This window comes from Phyllobates terribilis, unplaced genomic scaffold (assembly GCF_046119375.1).
Source record: "Phyllobates terribilis strain yellow unplaced genomic scaffold, ASM4611937v1 Scaffold_4__5_contigs__length_816908805, whole genome shotgun sequence".
Lineage (NCBI taxonomy): Eukaryota > Metazoa > Chordata > Amphibia > Anura > Dendrobatidae > Phyllobates > Phyllobates terribilis.
Window position 1 is genome coordinate 159484778 of NW_027362764.1, and position 21766 is coordinate 159506543.

At 41.4% G+C, this 21766-nt stretch overlaps 1 protein-coding gene across 1 annotated transcript in view; it reads left to right on the plus strand.

Moving 5' to 3' along the window:
* The window catches only part of STK31 (serine/threonine kinase 31), a 117301-nt gene that overhangs the window by 40844 nt on the left and 54691 nt on the right, over positions 1-21766 (plus strand). The window contains exons 12-13 of the mRNA XM_073676547.1: positions 8883-9014; positions 10271-10372. Of these exons, the coding sequence (XP_073532648.1) occupies positions 8883-9014; positions 10271-10372 (234 nt within the window). The remainder of the gene's footprint in view (positions 1-8882; positions 9015-10270; positions 10373-21766) is intronic.

Consider the following 21766-nt stretch of genomic DNA (forward strand, 5'->3'; position numbering starts at 1 on the left):
CGTTGAAGGGATAACACACTACCGTGTTCCCTGCGCTGGTTGCAGCTACCTGGCACTACTTTCTCTAGGTGCAGTACCTTGACTGACCTGAGAGGTAAGGGGGCGCCAGAGAGCTGCACCCACCGGCCGGCTTTCATCACAGGCATTGTATCAAATACTAAATATTTTTCCACAAATGGCAGTGAGGAAAATAAGTAAGAAAAACTAAGGGTCTAAAGGTATGAGGCACACCTCCAGTATAGAGGACTAGAGGGTTAGACCACAGCCCTACTATCAGTATTCGGTCAGTATTTTTTCTCAGGAGTGGCAGCCAAAACCAGGTGAGGAACAATCAGAGAAAAGGTATAATAGAAACAAGTCACCAATTCTGCATTTATCACCCACTCCTTGTTTTGGCTCCCACTCCTGAGAAAAAATACTGACCGAATACTGATAGTGGGGCCGTGGCCTAACATTTCTCCTTATGGAGAGTGATGTGCCTGACTTGGTTGGGTAAGGAGGCTTATATGCCATGCAATTCTCCTGTGGGAAATTAAATATGCAAATTGTCTCTTCGGAGAGGAAGAGGACTAGAGCTAGTGCCACCTATTGGAAATAGCAAACCTTAAAGTCCATATCAACCATTTAACCACTTCGCGGCAGAGCCTGTTTTTGCCTTCGTGACCAGGCCAATTTTTTCAATTCTGACCACTGTCACTTTATGAGGTAATTACTCTCGAACGCTTCAACGGATCCCCCTGATTCTAAGATTGTTTTTTGTGACATCTTGTACTTCATGATAGTGGTAAAATTTCTTCGATATCACTTGCGTTTATTTGTGAAAAAATCGGAAATTTGGCGAAAATTTTGAAAATTTTGCAATTTTCAAAGTTTGAATTTTCATGCCCTTAAATCAGAGAGATATGTCACACAAAATAGTTAATAAATAACATTTCCCACATGTCTACGTTACATCAGCACAATTTTGGCACCAACATTTTTTTTGTTAGGAAGCTATAAGGGTTAAAAGTTGACCAGCGATTTCTAATTTTTCCAACAAAATTTACAAAAACATTTTTTTAGGGACCACATCTTATTTGAAGTGACTTTGAGGGGCCTTTATGACAGAAAATACCCAAAAGTGACACCATTCTAAAAACTGCACCCCTTAAGGTGCTCAAAACCACATTCAAGAAGTTTATTAACCCTTCAGGTGCTTCACGGGAATTTTTGGAATGTGTAAGAAAACAAAACATTTTAACTTTTCACAAAAATGTTACTTTAGACCCAATTTTTTTTATTTTCACAAGGGTAACAGGAAAAAATGGACTACACAATTTGTAGTGCAATTTCTCCTGAGCACGTTGAAACCCCATATGTGAGGGAAAACCACTGTTTGGGCGCACTGCAGGGTTTGGAAAGGAAGGAGCACCATTAGACTTTTTGAATGTAAAATTAGTTTGAATAATTAGCAGACGCCATGTCGCATTTGGGGAGCTCCTGATGTGCCTAAACAGTGGAAACCCCCCACAAGTGACACCATTTTGGAAACTAGACCCCTTAGGGAACTTATCTAGATGTGTGGTGAGCACCTTGAACCCCCAGTTGCTTCACAGAAGTTTTTAATATTGAGCCGTAAAAATAAAATTTTCACATTTTTCCCACAAAAACGTTTTTCATCCCTTAATTTTGCATTATCATAAGGGTAACAGGAGAAATTGCACCATGAAATTTGTTGTGCAATTTCTCCTGAGTATACCGATACCCCATATGTGGGGGAAAACGACTGCTTTGGTGTACGGCAGGGTTCGGAAAAGAAAGGAGCGCTATGTTGGCTGGGATAGGTTGCAGACACCATGTCACATTTGAAGAGTCTGTGACATGCCTAAACAGCAGAAACCCCCACAAGTGACCCCATTTTGTAAACTACACCTCTCAAGGAATTCATCTAGGGGTGTAGTGAGCATTTTTAAATTTTTAAATTTATACCATTGGGCAGTGAAGAAAACATAATTATATTTTTACCACAAAAAAATGTTTTACCCTTAGATTTTACATTTTCACACAGGGCAATGGGTAAAAATAGTGCCTAAATGTGTCACACAATTTATTCTAAACGTGGCAATACCCGATATGTGGCTGTACCGTGCTGCTTAGCCATACGGCGAGATCCGGGAGGGACGGAGCGCTATTTGACTCTTGGAGAACAAATTATTGTAGAATAGTTTGCGGACTCCATATACACAGCCCCTAAGTGCTAGAAGAGCAGAATCCCCCCTCAAGTGACCCCATTTTGGGAATTATGCCCCTTTGGGAATTTACCTACAGGTGTAGTGATGATTTTGACTCCATGGGTCTTTTCCAGAAACAAGCAGCAGTGGATGTTGCTGAGTGAAAATTTCAAACTGCTGTTGAAGTGACCAGTACGCTGTAGTGACCAGTACGTTGTGCCCAGATCGTGCTTCTGGAGACATGCACCTGTAAATTAGGCAAGCTCTCACCGCTACAGGAATGCCAAACATGTGGACCCTAAATGTAGTTTAGGCACATTGTGCGGCTCAGAAGTGAGGGAGACATTTGGATTTGGCAGCACAAAATTTTCTGAATTTCTTTCGGGGGGCAAGGGCCATTTCGCTTTTCCAGAGCCTTTCTGCTACCAGTAACTTGGAAGTCCCTTATATTTTTAACAGATGACGGACCTGAGTGGGGACTAGCTTTTTTTGAGGACTGAGTTGAAGCTTTTATTGGGAACATTTTACGTAACATTTATCCGGCGCTCGAGGCTGAGCACTTACATCGGGGTTTCCATCTAAATTTCCAAGTGATGTAATTCAGATGAAACCCCTACGGGATCCATTCACTATAATGAGGCAGCAGAGTTACTCTGGACTGCGTCTGGCCTCTGTTTAGCGGTGTCCTTTTTTTCAGAAGTGCACAAAACTGTGGCCAACTGCACTTTTATGCACGCCTAAAACAAATGACACCATAGAATCATAGAATCATAGAATGGTAGAGTTGGAAGGGACCTCCTGGGTCATCTGGTCCAACCCCCTGCTCAAAGCAGGATTCACTAGATCATCTCAGACAGATGTCTGTCCAGCCTCTGTTTGAAGACGTCCATTGAAGGGGAACTCACCACCTCTCGTGGCAGCCTGTTCCACTCATTAATCACCCTAACTGTCAAAAAGTTTTTTCTAATATCTAATCTGTGTCTCCTCCCATTTAGTTTCATCTCATTGCTTCTAGTCTTTCCTTGTGCAAATGAGAATAAAGATGATCCTTCTACAATGTGACAGCCCTTGACATATTTGTAGACAGCTATTAAGTCTCCTCTCAGTCTTCTTTTTTGCAAGCTAAACATTCCCAAATCCTGCAACCGTTCCTCATAGGACATGGTTTGCAGACCAGTCACCATTCTGGTCGCTCTTCTCTGAACTTGCTCCAGTTTGTCTGTCTTTTTTAAAATGTGGTGCCCAAAACTGTACACAGTATTCCAGATGAGGTCTGACCAAAGAGGAGTAAAGACCGATAATGACTTCACGTGATCTAGACTGTATGCTTCTGTTAATACATCCCAGAATTGTATTTGCCTTTTTTGCTACTGCATCACACTGTTGACTCATGTTCAGTCTATGATCTATTAGTATACCTAAGTCTTTTTCACATGTACTGTTGCTTAGCTCTAATCCTCCCATTCTGTATATGCTTTTTTCATTTTTATTGCCCAGATGTAGTACTGTGCATTTTTCCCTGTTAAAAACCATTCTGTTGGTTGCTGCCCACTGCTCCAGTTTATTTAGGTCTTTTTGAATCCTCTCTCTCTCTTTTCTAGTATTAGCTATCCCTCCTAGCTTTGTGTCATCAGCAAATTTAATCAGTTTACCCTCAATTCCTTCATCTAAATCATTGATAAAGATGTTGAACATACAGGTCCCAGGACGGAGCCCTGTGGTACCCCACTTGAGACATTCATCCAGCTGGATGTGAAGCCATTTACAACCACCCTTTGAGTCCGATCACTAAGCCAGTTATGAATCCACCTAACAGTTGCCTGGTCCATTGCATACTTGGTCATTTTTTCAATAAGGATGGTGTGAGATACTTTGTCAAATGCTATGCTGAAGTCAAGATATACTATATCTACAGCATTTCCCTGATCCACCCAGTCAGTGATTCTGTCATAGAAGGAAATTAAGTTAGTCTGACATGACTTGTTAGTTACAAACCCATGCTGACTCTGGTTAATCACTTCATTCTTATCCATGTACTTACATACATGTTGTTTAATAATTTGTTCAAAGATCTTTCCTGGTATAGAAGTCAGACTCACCGGCCTATAGTTCCCTGGGTCCACCTTCTTCCCCTTTTTGAAGATAGGAACAACATTTGCTCTTCTCCAGTCTTCTGGGACTTCTCCTGTTCTCCAAGAATTTTCAAAGATTATGGAGAGTGGTTCTAAAATTTCTTCTACGATCTCCTTCAGTACTCTGGGGTGTAATTCATCTGGACCTGGAGACTTGAACTCATTTATGTTAGCTAAATATTCCGTCACAATCTTTCTGTTTACAGATAACTTGGATTCCTCTATTCCTTTAAAAAGACAGTGAAGATCAGTTGATGTTACATTTTCTTTCTGAGAGAAAACAGATGCAAAATAGGAATTAAAAAGTTCGGCCTTCTCAACATCCTCTCTTACCATTTCTCCATTTTCATCCTGTAAAAATCCTATAGCATCTTTGACTTTTCACCGTGGGATCACAGGCCAGATGGCATCCACAGTGCCTATGTTTGCTTCATTACAGGGAATCTTCCGTCAGGGGTTCCGTCTGCATCACGTATTTCAGATTTACATGGAAACCCCGGTGTAAGTGCTCAGCGCAGAGCACAGGATAAATGTGAGCAGAGCCTTACTGCGATCTTTGGGAGACATAATAAACAAATCAGCAGCAGGTGAAGAATTGGTTTTATTTATTTTTTACGCCGTTCCTCGTGTGGTATAAGTGATTAGATTACTTTATTCTTTGGGTCGGTGCGATTACAGCGATACCAGATTCATATCGGGTTTTTATGATTGACAGCTGTCACACGCTAAACGCTTTTTTTTTTTTTTTTGCAAAATCTAGTTTTTGCATCGCCATATTTTGAGAGCTATAATTTTTCCATATTTCGGCTGACAGAGTCATGTGACGGCTTGTTTTTTGCGGGACGAGTTGACATTTTTATTGGCACCATTTTTGGGTACGTGACATTTTTTGATCGCTTTCTATTCCGTTTTTTGGGAGGTAAAATGAATAAAAACCAACAATTCAGGAATTGTTTTTTGAGTTTTTTTTTTATGCCATTCTGCCTGTGGTAAAATTGATAATGCAGCGTTATTCTTTGGGTCAGTACGTTTACAGCGATACTACACTTATATCTTTTTTTATGTTTTGGCGCTTTTACACAATAAAACTATTTTATAAAAAAAAAATTTTTTTTGCATCGCTTTATTCTGAGAGCTATAACTTTTTTTATTTTTTGGCTGATGGAGCTGTATGGCGGCTTGTTTTTTTTTGCGGAACAAGATGACTTTTTCAGCGGTACCATTTTTATTTCCATTTGACTTTTTGATCGCATTTTATCCCACTTTTAGTTTGGCGATATGATGAAAAAGCATAGTTTTTTGCTCCGTTTTTTATTTTTATTTTTTTACGGTGTGTACAGAGGAGTTAGTGTGACAGTTTTATAGATCGGGTTTTTTCGGACACCGCGATACCAAATATGTGTACTTTTTTTGTTTTTGCATAAATATACTGATTTATTTATTTTGTGTGGGTTTTTTTTTTTTTTTTAATAACAGTTTGAATACATTTTTAGACTTTTTTTTTTTTTTTTTTACATTTTTACTTGGTCCCTGTATAGGACATTAATTTTTATTTTTTCTAATCACTGTTCTCATGCAATGCAAAAGACATGTATTGCATTGCATGAGAGCTCTGCTGACAGTGTAAAACTGTCATTATCTCCTGCTAGACTCAGCTGCAGGCTGAGCCTAGCAGTACACCGTACATGGTAGACCCTTAGGCGGTCACGTGACCTCCGGCTGCCATGACAACGCCAGGTCCTCTCAGACATCAGGGGGGCCGTCGGAGAGGTAAGTGGACGACCCCCTCTCCTCTCACTATCTTCTAAATGCCGCGATCGCTATAGATCGCGGCATCTAGAAGATAGCAAAGGGTTAACATCATTGGAACCTGATCCAATCAGGTCCCGATGATGTCCCCTGTTAGAGCTGTTGCTCTGCACTGCACCCGCAGCGCTTGCAGGATCCTGCAGCGCCGACGTTTATATACAGTGGGCGGTCGGGAAGCTGTTAATGAGCCTTGCCACATGACTTTGGATGAATCCAAACCAGAATCTTAATTTGCAGACATGTGTTTCGGGTGTTACCCATCTTCAGTGCGAAGCATGAGATCTGATTTGGCTGTATGAGAGGCCTCTGACTGGGGTCTAAGGGATAATATTTCTCCTTATGGAAAGTGACATGCTTACCTGCCGCCAATAAAAGGTGAATACTGTGGTGGGTAAGTATAACACTAGGGTCAGGGAACTTTGCTTAGAAGCACCTCTCAATCACTGAAAATAAAAACAAAAACCCAAAAATTGCTGGAGTGGTGCTTTAAGAACATTACAAAGTTGAAGTGGAGTAATGGAGAGGAGAATTCTGAAATTGGACAGCCCTTTTAATTCTTCATTAAAAATAAGCAGACCGGAAACATGGGTTATAAATTGTCAGTAGTTATGACTCAAACTGCAAAAAACAAAAACTTGTTAAATGGTACAAAGAAAACAAAACTCTGAGCTAGTCCACAGATTCATATTCAACTACAACAACTCCTTTTTTTTTATTTTTAACGCCACTTTGTTTCCAAACCACTTTAGATCACCAAGCCCAGGATCTCCCCAGATGCACTTAGTGGAATTTACTTATCAGGAAATTACCAAGTCTCTGGCTGCAGGAAGGCTTGTGCCTCTGCCTTCCTAGTGGCTGTTGCACAACAGCTTGATAAATGTTTGTCTGTTAACACTTTGCTTTAACATTTCAAAGTGCTTTCTGGCAGCCCTTATCTTTTTGGGTCTCTTTCTCTTTGTAACTAGAGATGAGTGAACCCGATCTGTGAAATTTGCGATTTGTACCAGACACCAAACAGTGACTTAGAGAGACACTCTATGGGGTTCAAGTTCTGGTACCTGAACTTTTGGATTACAGTTTGGTCGGACTTAAACTTACACGGGTCCACTCATCCCAATTTGTAACTTGTCTGTTCATCTTTCTGGCTGTGTGGCAAAAGTTTTAATTTACTTCAAACTATGTCTTGCCGTTCTGAACCTCCCAGGAAAACACAATTAGGTGTTGGTCATGCTGGAGAGTGAAGAAGTGATCATTCTGGTCATGTTCTTCAGGATAGGGCTTTGTCCTGTTTCATGCTTTCTGCAAAAAGTGGTCTCCTTTTTCACCCAAAAAAGAGGAAATGATCCTTCCCTCTTTTTGTTTAACTGTAGCTTACATTCTCACCATAAGATGGATGTGCTTTGAGCTTTTTGAATGTATTTGTCTCTTACGTTTTATGTCTATAGTATGGACCTAACATGTCGTGTCCCAAAGGGTCAATGAAAGAGCTTGTTGGCCTCTATAGCTGTCACTGCCTTTGTATCTGGTTGGCCTTTGACGAGGCATAGAGTAACAAGTGTAAGGATCCCTTATTCCGAATTGAAGGTGATTTTATTAGAGCAGTAGAAGCTTCCTTGGCTTCAGGAGGTTGGCTATACTTTAGATTTTCAACACTGCCACTTGGTCTTCCATGAAATTGTGAATGGTGAATAAATTATCATCAAATTCTTTACTTGAGTGCAGGGTTCTGTAGGCTGCTTTCCATTAGGCTCCCTCATTTCATTTCATTTTTCTGTTTGTTGTTCCTGCCCCTTAAAAACGCTATGGGACATCCCAAAGTGTCACTATTTTTCAATAACTTAAGGAAAAAAGGGGGATTTTTTTTTTGATCACTCACTGTAAAGTCACATTTAGTTCATTGGGGAGCACAGCTTGGATTTGTTTGATAGTTCTTTCTCCTCTACACTCTGCCTAGATTGCTACTCCTACTGCTTGAGTACATACTGCTTTAGCTCAGTGTCTGCAGGAGGAGCATATTTTGTGTAATGTGTGCATTCAACATTTGCCCCTATGGAAAAGCATCTGCCCAGAATAAAGCCAAGTTGAAGAACATGATAATCACTTTTGTATATCACATGACTTGTGTTGTGCTTGGTTTTATTTTGTGCAGGCTCTGTACTAAAGTCTACAGCATCTTGGTGCAAACACTTAAAGGGGGCTGATGGCACAAAATGACTATTCAAGCAAAGCACAGCACCTTGTAGGGGACATAGCCATAATAAAAATCGTACAATTAGTGTCTTAATCTGTTGCTGTGTTTGTCAGAAGAAATCGTTGTATATTTAGATATGCTAATGAGCAGTTTAGGGCACCCTTGGCGTGGCTGAGCAGTTTAGGGCACCTTCCCACCTACTTGTTTTGCATCTATCTTTATCTTCTTCTTCCTAGATTGACACATTTTGGCTTTAAAAGTAGTTAGTAGAAGATGGAAAACATCTACTCTTATGGCAAGGCAGCAACATTTTTTAATCTATTTTGAAACTTGTCAGATTTTTAATTCCGAATTTTTTGTTTTCCTGAAACATTCTGTTATTGCAATAAGGTATGGTGTAAGTTTGTGTCTGAAAATCTTGTATAAAGTCTTATCCAGCAGTGTTACAATGTGTATAGTGTGAACACTACGTCTGCGTAGCTTTTATTTGTTTCACCGCTTGATGTTCCGCATTTAATACATGCTCTTTTTACATTTCAGTTCAAAAAGAACATGTCTGAGTGGATAAATAAAAACCCAAATGTGGATGATTTGACAACTGTCAAGAAGAGTATTAAGGGCTTGAAAGCACAGCTGAGGTGGAAACTGCTCGAGAGCAGCAGCATGGAAGAGGTTTGATTAGTTTTCACTTCTTGCTTCTTAACCAAAGCACCCCATTGTTCTGTGTAACTGAATATGGGTTATGCAGTTTCACCATTTAGGGCCAGTACGCTCATCATGCTGGTATCTGCCCACTCTCCCTTACAAAGGATCGCTCAGTCAAGAGCTGCTGTGTTCTGTATGAGAGAGTCTCTGGTGGACTCCTCGGCCAGCGACTTAAGTCAAGGAGAACAAAAAGATTGGCTGTTGGAAATCCAACAGGCCAAATCGTTCTGTCCTCCAACATAATCTCTCGGGTGAAAGTCTGGAAGCCCCATACACATTAGACTATTGGCTCACCAGGTTCAGCTGACTCTAACCCAATGTGTATGGGAGCCTCTAGGCTAGAGCAGGGGTAGGGATCGCCAGTCCTTGGGCCTCGATAACCTTTGATCCGGCCCCTGGGCCTATCCTGGGGGCCGCAGTAGTTGAGCGGCAGCCCATTCATTTCTTCTTGACCTGTGAGCACACACACAGAGTGTTCACTACTGAATCCTGAGATGCGTGCAATGAAAGATCACCTCCTGACACCAGTGCCAGCGTCAAGAATTACTTTGTGGGTGGAGTTGAAGCACAATTTGTGTATATATATATATATATATTTATTGGGATTCCACCCCTGGGATAGAGGATAGTCTTACTACAAATGACTGCTACACTGTTAACGTAGAATGTTTGCTATTGTATTGGAGGCGCTACATTTGTATCTTGAGAAGCTCTCCAGGCAAGCTGATTAGTATACCTAAAAGGGTTGATGACCTTTGTTCATTTTTTTAGTGGCCATTTTAAAGAATTGCTCATCTGCCCTAGGTCAATAATATAAAACGGACAGCACCTCAAGTCTAGGTGTAACCCTAGCTAGCCTATGATGGAAAGTCGAATTCCGCAAGGAACTATTTTGTTATTTTTAAATAATGCCTAAGTAAACTGTCAAAATTAGCCCCACAAACTAACTTGTTTCATGAAACAATAGAAATTCACACCCATTGAAATTAATACAAGCAATATTCCCCTATACTAATTAAATGTTATATACTTTTCCTTGGATAAAGTGATTATTGCATGTAAATACCCACTGTGTGAAAAGTTTTGTTATTTTTTTTTTAACGGAATTTATAGCCAACATGATGAACCAAAAAATCTGGCATGTAAATGCACTGTAAATATTCCACAGGATGATTATCCCAAATATCCTACTGTATATATCTGACAATTTAACTGTTTTGCAGTCTGATGACTACAATGCAACCGCTCACAGTGAAGTGAAACATGAAATTGAAACCATAAGGAACAAGATATTCTATGAGATCCAACAAGAGCAAAATGAATATGTGAGTTCATGTATTTTAAGTGGCATTGAATTATATAACTGGAATTGACCCACCCAATCTTAATTGACTTTGTTGATAACAAAAATGTATGTTTTTAGTGGGAATGATTTTTTAAAAATGCTCGAGTGTAGATTTACTGTTTTACATGTATATTTTGGCATCCGTGGTAGTGTTTTGATTCCCTTTCAGAATGTCCTTCCAATGTGTTGTCACACATGCTCATTAGCTGTGGCCACACATGCTCAGTATCTGGCTGCCTGAATGCTCCAATGTACAGGAGCGATACCTGCTATTGTACAGGCCATACAATAATCTCAGCACACTGGAAGCTGCAGCTTTCTCACCATCACATTAGAGGGAAGTTGCGAGACGCAGTCAGAAGAACAGCAGTGGAGCGACGTAACGATAAAGCTCAGTTACCAATATCTAGTTAAAGGAGTATTTTTCAAAAAAATATTTTAATTGAAAACTTGTTTTGTTTTGCATGAGAACAGAAAAAAATATAAAACTTCATCATGGAATAACAGCTTTTAAACTTTTAGCTAGACAAATTGTATTTGTTCAATTTATACGTTTAAAAGTCAACCAGAAAAATGTAGAAGATTCGTCCTGGGAAGGGGGAGAAGTGTCTGCTGTGTGGCTCCTTTTTGGCTTCATCCTGTCTGCTCTTTCTATTTGACTTAGACGTTGTTCATAGAAGTTGGTTAGAAATTGTTAAGGAAAAACTTAACCTGTGTGCCTCCATCTTTTTAGAGGACTTGTCAATGTTCTTGTGGCTATCAGTCTTCTCACCCTGCCTGCCCTACCTCTCCTTCCTAGTTAGACCTTGCCAGCCCGTGAACGTGGTGGAGAGAGACTGCTGTTCAGCGTGCTGCTTTTCTAAAACTGATTGACTTTGTCATACAGGGAGATGTCTTCCTCCTGTCTTTCCATTTCTGCTCCAGCACAGACACATGCAGTCTGCTTTGCTGTTTACAATCCATCTCAATAAATCACACCAGGGCAGTACAACGAGCTCTGAGGCCCGATATGCTGTTTTCTCAGTTTATATGTCCAACCACTGAGCTCGCTGTACTGTACTGGTGTGATTAATTGAGATGACCTCAAAGGTCCTCTGTCTCGGCACATGCGGTCTTTACTTGAAGGAAAGGAACTGACATGGAGGAGTAATGTCAGACTATTTAGCAGATTGGAAGTGTCCCTGCTGGTGCATCAGTAGAGAATATTCACTTATCCTCCCTACCCTTGCTTACGTCTGTGGGCTCAAAACAAACCATGCTCGGCGACCAGCAGCTAAAGCAGCTCTACACAGGCAGGATACATCAGAGACATTATAAGCTAATCTCTGCACAGTAACTTTTTTTTTTTTTAAACACGACCAATTGCGAAAGTGCTTTTATTTCTCTTTATTTATTAAACAGTATCATTTTTCATGGGACAAATTTAAGGTGGTTTGCTGACAATCGCCAAAGACAAGGTAGGATATATAAAAGCTGCCTTGCTCTTGGGACACACATACACCACTGTGATAGAGAGAACCTCTTGATCAACATGGATGATAAAGGAAAGGCTGATACTCCTGTTGAGCAGTCCCTGGTGATTGTAAGTGGTCTTTACTTGAACCCCTCACTCACTCATGCTGGTATTCTATATACTAAACAAATTGTCCAATGTTATACACTAGGACAAAGCGGTAACAGCCACAATGACATCGTCATCAAGGAGGACTGGCAAATCCTCTGGGAAGACCAAGAGATGGGCTATATGTAATATTAAATTACCAGATGCCTGGGTGAAACAGCTGTGTGAAGGTTGCACCCTTAAGATCATTAAAGATGAACAATCTTCCTTTCTTACGGACATGCGTACCATGGTTAGAGAAGAGGTTCAGGCCTCCATCTCTAGTCTTTTGCCTGCACAGACATCTCAGCCGGGTCCTCGTGCCAAAAGACCAAGGTGGGAGATGGAGCTGACTTCGGAGGAGGAGGTTCAATTTATAAGTTCGGACCTAGAAGAGGAGGGAGTAATCACCTCAGAACCCGCAGAAGTGGGAACGAGGTATCTCTTTTCCTCAGAGGACACCGACGAATTACTTCAGGCAGTAAGAGGTACTATGCAGATTGAAGAAACCCTGAAACCCCAGTCGATCCAGGACGAGATGTTCGGGGACCTGAGGTCACAGAAGCATTGAGTTTTTCCAGTAAACGGCCACATCCAGGCGATTATTCTGGAGGAATGGGAAGATGCTGAAAAATGTCGAAAATTCAGGCTTCGGTTGCCATTTGAACCTGAGGATATAAAGATTTGGGAGGAGATCCCGAAGATCGATGTCCTAGTTGCCAGAGTGCCTAAGAAATCTTCAATAACCTTTAAAGATTTGTCAAGCCTTAGAGAGCCCATGGACAGAAAAGCTGACGGCCTCCTAAAGAGAGCGGCATTAGCCGCAGTTATGAAGGCTAATATAGCCGCCACTTCAGTTGCTAGAATCATTCACCTGTGGATCGATCAACTGGAGGAACAGTTAAAAGGAAAAAACCTTTAGGGAAGACATGTTAGAATGTGTCCCCTTAATGAAGTTAGCGACAGGCTTCTCAGCTGACGCAACTGCAGAGTCTGTTAGATTTGCTGCCAGGAACAATTCTTTATCTCACGACCAAATCTTCATCCAAATGGCCCTACGAGCTGCATTGGTTAATCAGTCTAAGAATAAGCTCTGTTCTACACCTTTTTCTTGGTCAAGAGTATTTGGTCCAGTATTGGATAGAAAGGGTTTCCTGAGGAGAGGTTAAAAATATTTTTACCCTTTGAGGTCCCACCCCTCCCAGAGGCAAGAATATCTGGGTAAAGGTAAAATCGGTAGGTGGAGCTACCCCAAGGGGGGGTAGAGGTAGAGCCCCCCCAACCCCCCCCCCCCCCTTTTGAGTTCGGTTCAGAAGCTAGGAGACAGTGATGCCATAAGTGTAGGGGGATGTCTCAAAGAGCTTGCAGACTCCTGGCGACTCATCTCCCAAAAATCAGTGGACACTAAATACTATTTCCCACGGGTACATTTTAGAGCTCATTCGGGAACCTCCAGAAAGATTTGTGATCACAAACCTACCTTCTAGGGCCTTCCGGTCTCCTATGTGGTCAGACATAAAAGACCTGATGAAGTCAGGAATAGTGATTCCAGTTCCCCAGTCAGAACTAGGTCAGGGTCATTACTCAAGTCTGACCACCATCAAAAAACCATCAGGAGACAGTCATACCATAATAAATTTAAAACCACTAAATCAGTGGTTAAGGTACAAGAATTTCAGGATTGAGTCCATAAGGTCAACCATTCCCCTCATAGACAAAGATTCAGTGATGTGTACAATAGATCTAAAGAACGCATATGACCACGTTCTGATCCATCCCTGTTGTCAGAAGTTTCTGCGTTTTTTTTTGCATTAAAAGAAAAAAAAAAAAAACCTGCCACTTCCAATTTCAATGTCTTCCTTTTGGTTTGGCTTCGGCGCCTCGAATTTTTACAAAGTTAGTCGCAGAGATTGCAGCCTACCTAAGGGAGAGAAATATCATCTATATAGGGAATAAATTATATCCAGTTCAGTGACCGAACTGAAAAACCAGCTCAGTATGATTATTGCAACATTAGAAGGTCTAGGTTGGATTATAAATCTAGGGAAATCTGATCTAGTACCAGGAACCATGAAGAAATTTCTACGGTTAATTCTGGACTCCAGTCGAAGAATCTTACTGTTACCAGTGGAAAAACAGAACAGTGACTAACAGTATCCGCCTGTTTTTACAGAATCTATCATCAATAAGTATTGCGATAAAGGTCCTAGGTACCTTAACAGCCTGTATACCATGTGTCAGATTCTTTCATTCTGGGACAGGCAACAGATTTCCCTGGACAAAGAATTTTGTTGGTTCCGGTTCCAAGAATGTCAGTCTAGGAGTCCCATGGATATTGTCTCCTTGTATCACAATCCTCACAGATGCGAGCAATGAAGGATGGGGGGCCCATATAGAAGAAAATTTTTTCCAGGGGACCTGGTTTCCAGACATCCAGTCCCAGACCTCGAACTACAGAGTTGTACGTGGTTTGGCAAACTCTAAAGCTGACCACGCTCGTTTAGTAGATTGACATATAAAGATTATCGGACAACATGACGACAGTGTTGTTTCTTAGTCACCAAGGAGGCCCAAAACAGTTGCTACATTTTGGGCTCTCAGCCCAGGTCGGAGCATCGGTGGAACAGATTTGCCAGGAATCTACTTGGTCTACACTAAACACATTTTGTAGACATTATAAGTTGGATACTATGTTGGGTTACAAAATGGCCTTTGGTAGGAGAGTTCTCCAGGCAGTAGTCCCACCCTAATGTTTCATGCTTTGGTATTCTCCATGGTGCTGTCAGGAGGGACGTCCTGGAAAACGGGGATTAGACCTACCGGTAATATGGTCTCCAGGAGTCCATCCTGACAGCACTGTTACTTCGCTCCCTGAAAATTTCTGTACTATTGTAAAAATAAACATGGCTCAGAGTTTCAATAAATCAGAATTGTATCCATCCTTGTATGGTACTTGGAAAATACACTGGTAGGTGTGGGTGGAGGGGTCTTTTAACCTCTCGTGTGTTTCCTGTCCCTATAAGGATAGGACAACCTTCATGGTGCTGTCAGGATGGACTCCTGGAAACCATATTACCGGTAGATCTAATCTCCGTTTTTCGTCTGAGGATACAGACTAACTACTAAGAGCAGTAGGGAGTACTATGAAAATAGAGGAGACTAAGGTGGCACACTCCATACAGGACGAAATGTTCAAGGGGCTGCGAACACAGAAAAATAGTGTTCCCTGTGAACGAGCATATTAAAGCGATGATCCTGGAGGAATGGGAGGACACAGAAAAAAGGCTGATTGTTCCTGGGGATTTTAAAGCCCGGCTCCTATTTGACCCAGAGGAAGTCAAACTTTGGGAAGAGATTCCAAAAGTGGACATTCCGATTGCCAAAACAGCAAGGAAAACATCAATACCCTTTGAGGACTCCTTGCCTCCTCTACTCCATGGATAGAATGGCCGAGCTTGGTCAGGAGAGAGTCATTCTAAAAAAAAGCTCTGCTCCATCCCATTCTCAGGCACACAAGTCTTTGGTCCAGTATTAGATGAAATCCTGGAAAGAGTCTCGGGCAACAAAAAAGGTTTTCCAGAGGATAGATCCAAAAGATACCAGTCCTTTCGTAAGCCCTGATAGTCTCTCAGACAAGATTACAGAGGTAAGGGTAAGACTGGTATGTGGAGGTACCCCAAGGGAGGTAAGGGTAGATCCACCCAGTTTCCACCCCTGCCCGTCGGGAAGACTGACGCCAAAAAAGTGAGGGTTGGCAGTCCATAATGGGCAATCAATGGATTTTGCGAACTGTACAGGATACAGGATAGTTTTGTGGATGGAGTTAGACTTTTCCCATCAGCTCACTCGGCTACAATCTTTCCTCGCTGCAGTAAGGCTGTGGCGGGATATAACAGACCTGTTACACATAGGGGCAGTCATCCCAGTTCCCTCCTTAAAAACAGAGCAGGGTCACTATTCTTCCCTCTTCTCTAAAAAAAAAAAAAAAAAAAAAAAAAAAGCCTTCGGGAAAATACATCATAAATCTGAAACCTCTAAATCAATGGGTCAGATACAGGAAGTTCAAGATGGAGTAATAAGCATAATGTGCACTTTGGACCTTAACCACTTCGCGCCAGAGCCTGTTTTTGCCTTCGTGACCGGGCCAATTTTTTCAATTCTGACCACTGTCACTTTGAGGTAATTACTCTGGAACGCTTCAATGTATTCCCCTGATTCTGAGATTGTTTTTTCATGACATATTGTACTTCATGATAGTGGTAAAATTTCTTCAATATAACTTACGTTTATTTGTGAAAAAATCGGAAATTTGGCGAAAATTTTTAAAATTTTGCAATTTTCAAACTTTGAATTTTCATGCCCTTAAATCAGAGAGATATGTCACACAAAATAGTTAATAAATAACATTTCCCACATGTCTACTTTACATCAGCACAATTTTGGAACCAAATTTTTTTTTTTTTAGGGAGCTATAAGGGTTAAAAGTTGACCAGCGATTTCTCATTTTTCCAACAAAATTTACAAAAACATTTTTTTAGGGACCACATCACATTTGAAGTCACTTTGAGAGGTCTTTATGACAGAAAATACCCAAAATTGAAACCATTCTAAAAACTGCACCCCTCAAGGTGCTCAAAACCACATTCAAGAAGTTTATTAACCCTTCAGGTGCTTCACATGAATTTTTGGAATGTGGAAGAAAAAAATTAACATTTAACTTTTTTCACAAAAATGTTACTTTAGACCCAATTTTTTTATTTTCACAGCGGTAACAGGAAAAAATGGACCCCAAATTTTTTTGTGCAATTTCTCTTGAGCGTGCTGATACCTCATATGTGAGGGAAAACCACTGTTTGGGCGCACTGCAGGGTTCGGAAGGGAAGGAGCGCCATTAGACTTTTTGAATGTAAAATTTGTCTGAATAATTAGCAGATGCCATGTTGCGTTTGGAGAGCTCCTGATGTGCCTAAACAGTGGAAACCCCCCACAAGTGACACCATTTTGGAAACTAGACCCCTTAGGGAACTTATCTAGATGTGTGGTGAGCACCTTGCACCCCCAGCTGCTTCACAGAAGTTTATAATATTGAGCTGTAAAAATAAAATGTTCACATTTTTCCCACAAAAAAATGTTTTTCATTCCCTAATTTTGCATTATCATAAGGGTAACAGGATAAATTGCACCATGAAATTTGTTGTGCAATTTCTCCTGAACACGCCGATACCCCATATGTGGAGGCAAATTACTGTTTGGGCACATGGCAGGGTTTGAAAGGGAAGGAGCGCCATTTGACTTTTTGAATGTAAAATTTGTTTGAATAATTAGCAGACGCCATGTCGCATTTGGGGAGCCCCTAATGTGCCTAAACAGTGGAAACCCCCCACAAGTGCCGCCATTTTGGAAACTAGACCCCTTAGGGAACTTATCTAGATGTGTGGTGAGCACCTTGCACCCCCGGCTGCTTCACAGAAGTTTATAATATTGAGCCGTAAAAATAAAATTTTCACATTTTTCCCATAAAAAATGTTTTTCATTCCCTAATTTTGCATTATCATAAGGGTAACAGGATAAATTGCACCATGAAATTTGTTGTACAATTTCTCCTGAGTATGCCGATACCCCATATGTGGGGGAAAACCACTGCTTTGGTGTACGGCAGGGTTCGGAAGAGAAAGGAGCGCTATGTTGGCTGGGATAGGCAGCAGACACCATGTCACATTTGAAGAGTCGCTGACATGCCAAAACAGCAGAAACCCCCACAAGTGACCCCATTTTGTGAACTACACCTCTCAAGGAATTCATCTAGGGAAGCAGTGAGTATTTTTTAATTTTTAAATTTATACCATTGGGCAGTGAAAAAAGCATAATTATATTTTTTACCACAAAAAAATGTTTTACCCTCAGATTTTACATTTTCACACAGGGCGATGGGTAAAAATGGTGCCGAAATGTCACACAATTTCTTCTAAAAGTGTCAATACCCCATATGTGGCTGTATCGTACCGCTTAGCCATACGGTGAGATCTGGGGGGGACGGAGTGCTATTTGACAATTGGAGAACAAATTATTGTAGAATAGGCATTTGGATTTGGGAGCACAAAATTTTCTGAATTTCTTTTGGGGGGCAAGGGTCATTTTGCTTTTCCAGAGCCTTTCTGCTACCAGTAACTTGGAAGTCCCTTATATTTTTAACAGATGACGGACCTGAGTGGGGACTAGCTTTTTTTTGAGGACTGAGTTGGAGCTTTTATTGGGAACATTTTACGTAACATTTATCCGGCGCTCTAGGCTGAGCACTTACATCGTGGTTTCCATATAAATTTCCAAGTGATGTAATTCAGATGAAACCCCTGCGGGATCCATTCACTGTAATGAGGCAGCAGAGTTACTCTGGACACCATCTGGCCTCTGTTTAGCGGTGTCCTTTTTTTCAGAAGTGCACAAAACTGTGGCCAACCGCACTCTTATGCACGCCTAAAACAAATTACACCGTGGGATCCCAGGCTAGACGGCGTCCACAGTGGCCTATGTCTGTCTCATTACAGGGAATTTTCCGTCATGGGTTCCGGCTGAATCATGTATTTCAGAGATTTACATGGAAACTCTGGTGTAAGTGCTCAGCGCAGAGCACAGGATAAATGTGAGCAGAGCCTTACTGGGATCTTTGGGGACATAATAAACAAATCAGTAGCAGGTGAAGAATTGGTTTTATTTATTTTTTACGCCGTTCCTAGTGTGATATAACTGATTAGATTACTTTATTCTTCGGGTCGGTGCGATTACAGAGATACCAGATTTATATCGGGTTTTTACAGCTGTCACACACTAAAAGACGCTTTTTTTGCAAAATCTAATTTTTGCATCACCATATTTTGAGAGCTATAATTTTTCCATATTTCGTCCGACAGAGTCATGTGATGGCTTGTTTTTTGCGGGACGAGTTGACATTTTAATTGGTACCATTTTTGGGTACGTGACATTTTTTGATCGCTTTCTATTCCGTTTTTTGGGAGGTAAAATTAACAAAAACAAACAATTCAGGAATTGTTTTTTGAAGTTTTTTTTATGCCGTTCTGCGTGTGGTAAAAGTGATCAGGCAGCGTTATTCTTCGGGTCAGTACGTTTACAGCGATACTACACTTACTGTATTTTTTTATGTTTTGGCGCTTTTACACAATAAAACAATTTTATAGAAAAAAATATTTTTTTTGCATTGCTTTATTCTGAGCGCTATAACTTTTTTATTTTTCGGCTGATGGAGCTGTATGGCGGCTTTTTTTTTGCAGAACAAGATGACGTTTTCAGTGGTACAATTTTTATTTCTATTTTGTTTTTTGATCGCATTTTTTTCCACTTTTTGTTTGGCGATATGATGAAAAAGCATATTTTTTTGCTCCGTTTTTTATTTATTTTTATTACGGTGTGCACAGAAGGAGTTAATTAGTGTGACCGTTTTATAGCTCGGGTTGTTTCGGACGCGGCGATACCAAATATGTGTACTTTTTTTGGTTTTGTAAAAATATACGGATTTATTGGTTTAATGTTTTATTTATTTATTTTGTGATTTTTTTTTTAATAGTTTAAAAACTTTTTTTTACTTTTTTTTACATTTTTTCTTAGTCCCTGTATGGGGCATTAATTTTTATTTTTCTGATCACTGATCTCATGTAATGTAATAGACATGTATTACATTACATTACATGAGATCTTCCCTGACTGTTTCAGTCAGAGTCTCCTGCCAGGCTACAGCTGCAGCTGAGCCAGAGAGGACACCATATATGGCAGAGCTGGAGGCGGTCATGTGACCTCCAGCTGCCATAGCAACCCCAGGTCCTGGAAGGACTCGGAGGTCTTCGGAGAGGTAAGTTGACGACCCCCTCTCCTCCTGCTGTCTCCTATATGCCGCGATCACTATAGATCGCAGCATATAGGAGACAGCAAAGGGTTAACATCACTGGAACCTGATCTAATCAGGTCCCGATGATGTTCCCTGTCAGAGCTAACGCTCTGCACCGGAATCGCAGCGCTTGCAGGACCCTGGGGGTCCTGAGCGCTGCGAGACCACCCACCGTTTTTAAACGTCGGCGCTGCACAGAGCCCAGCAAGCGCCGACGTTTATCTACAGTGGGCGGTCGGGAACCGGTTAAAGATGCATATTATCATGTACCCATTCATCCCTCTCATCAACAGTATCTAAGGTTTGCTCTAGAAAGAAAGGGTATTATCTATCACCTGCAATTCACATGCCTACCATTTGGCCTATCCTCGGCACCTTTTATCTTTACAAAAATGACAGAGGTGGCAGCCTTTTTAATGGAAAAGGGCAATATCATAATCCCATACCTGGACGATCTCCTTTTAGTGGCAGATTCAATCTCCCATCTTATTCAGCAACCGGCCCAGACGATCGCCACACTGGAATATCTGGGGAGGCGCATCAACTGGACAAAATCAGACTTGCAACCAGACACCAAGAAGGTGTTTCTGGGAGAACTGCTCGATTCACATCACAAAATCTCGTCCCTATTCCTTATAAAAGAAGACATCAGAACCAGGATTCTGACTTTCCAAAGGAGAAAATCCGTCTCAATCCGATATACCAGGAGGATCCTGGGCATAATGACTTCTTGTATCCCAAGCTTTCAATGGGCTCAGGCCCACTCGAGACATTTACAGGGAGCAATTCTGTCGGTTTGGAACAGACATCCATCAGGCCTAGACAAGAAGATGAGATTGTCAGTAAACATAAAGGCTTCCCTATCATGGTGGACATCACGGACGAATGTCGAGAGAGGAGTATCTTGGGTTCGGTCTCTTTTCATCTGCACTTCCTTTGACGTCAGCCAGATAGGCTGGGGAGCAGAGATAGGACGATATCTTCAGGATGTATGGCCTCCCGAGGTGAAGAACAGATCGTCCAGTTAGAGAATTAAGAGCAGTCTGGGAGTTGCTACAGCTGTGCCAGGATATAGTCAGAGGCCAGCACATCAAAGTCTTCTCAGACAATGTGACAGCCATCTCCTTTCTCCATCGACAGGGAGGTCCGAAGGGCAGACTCCTGCAGACATTAGTGGAGCAGATCTTTCTGTGGGCAGAAAAGATTGTTCTCTATCTCGGCGGTTCATCTGAGAGGCTCGTAAAACAAGATAACGGATTTCCTCAGCAGAGAAAAGATAGAGCCCTCCGAATGGGAACTAAACCAGGAGATTTTCCAGCTGTTAATCCAGAGATGGGGTACCTCCCCGCATAGATCTATTCGCAACCAAAAAGAAAAGAATCTTGGTAATTTTGTATTCTATAAATCCGGGAGACCACCCAGAAGTGGTGGACGCCTTATCTCAAAGTTGGAGAGCTGGTCTCCTATATGCCTTTCCTTCAATCCCTCTTATCAGAGGAATCTTACAAAAGGTATAGGAGGATCAAGCCACAATGAACCTGGTGGCCCCCTACTAGCCAAAAAGGAGCTGGTTTCCTTTACTACATGAGATGGCCCTGGAGGATCCATTTTTTCTTCCGGAAAGAGAAGACCTTCTCTTTCAGGGTCCCCTCTTTCATCAGGACATACACTTCCTTCATCTCATGGCTTGGATCCTGAGACAAATCCTAAGCTCTAAAGGTCTTTCAGATAAAGTGATAACAACAATGCAAGCAGGACGGAAACCAGTATCTTTAGCCATCTATTACAAGGTGGGGAAAAAATTCTGCTCTTTCATAGGGGAGCCTATTTCAGAGTCGGCCAGTCCAGATATTCCTAAAATGCTAGACTTCCTCTTG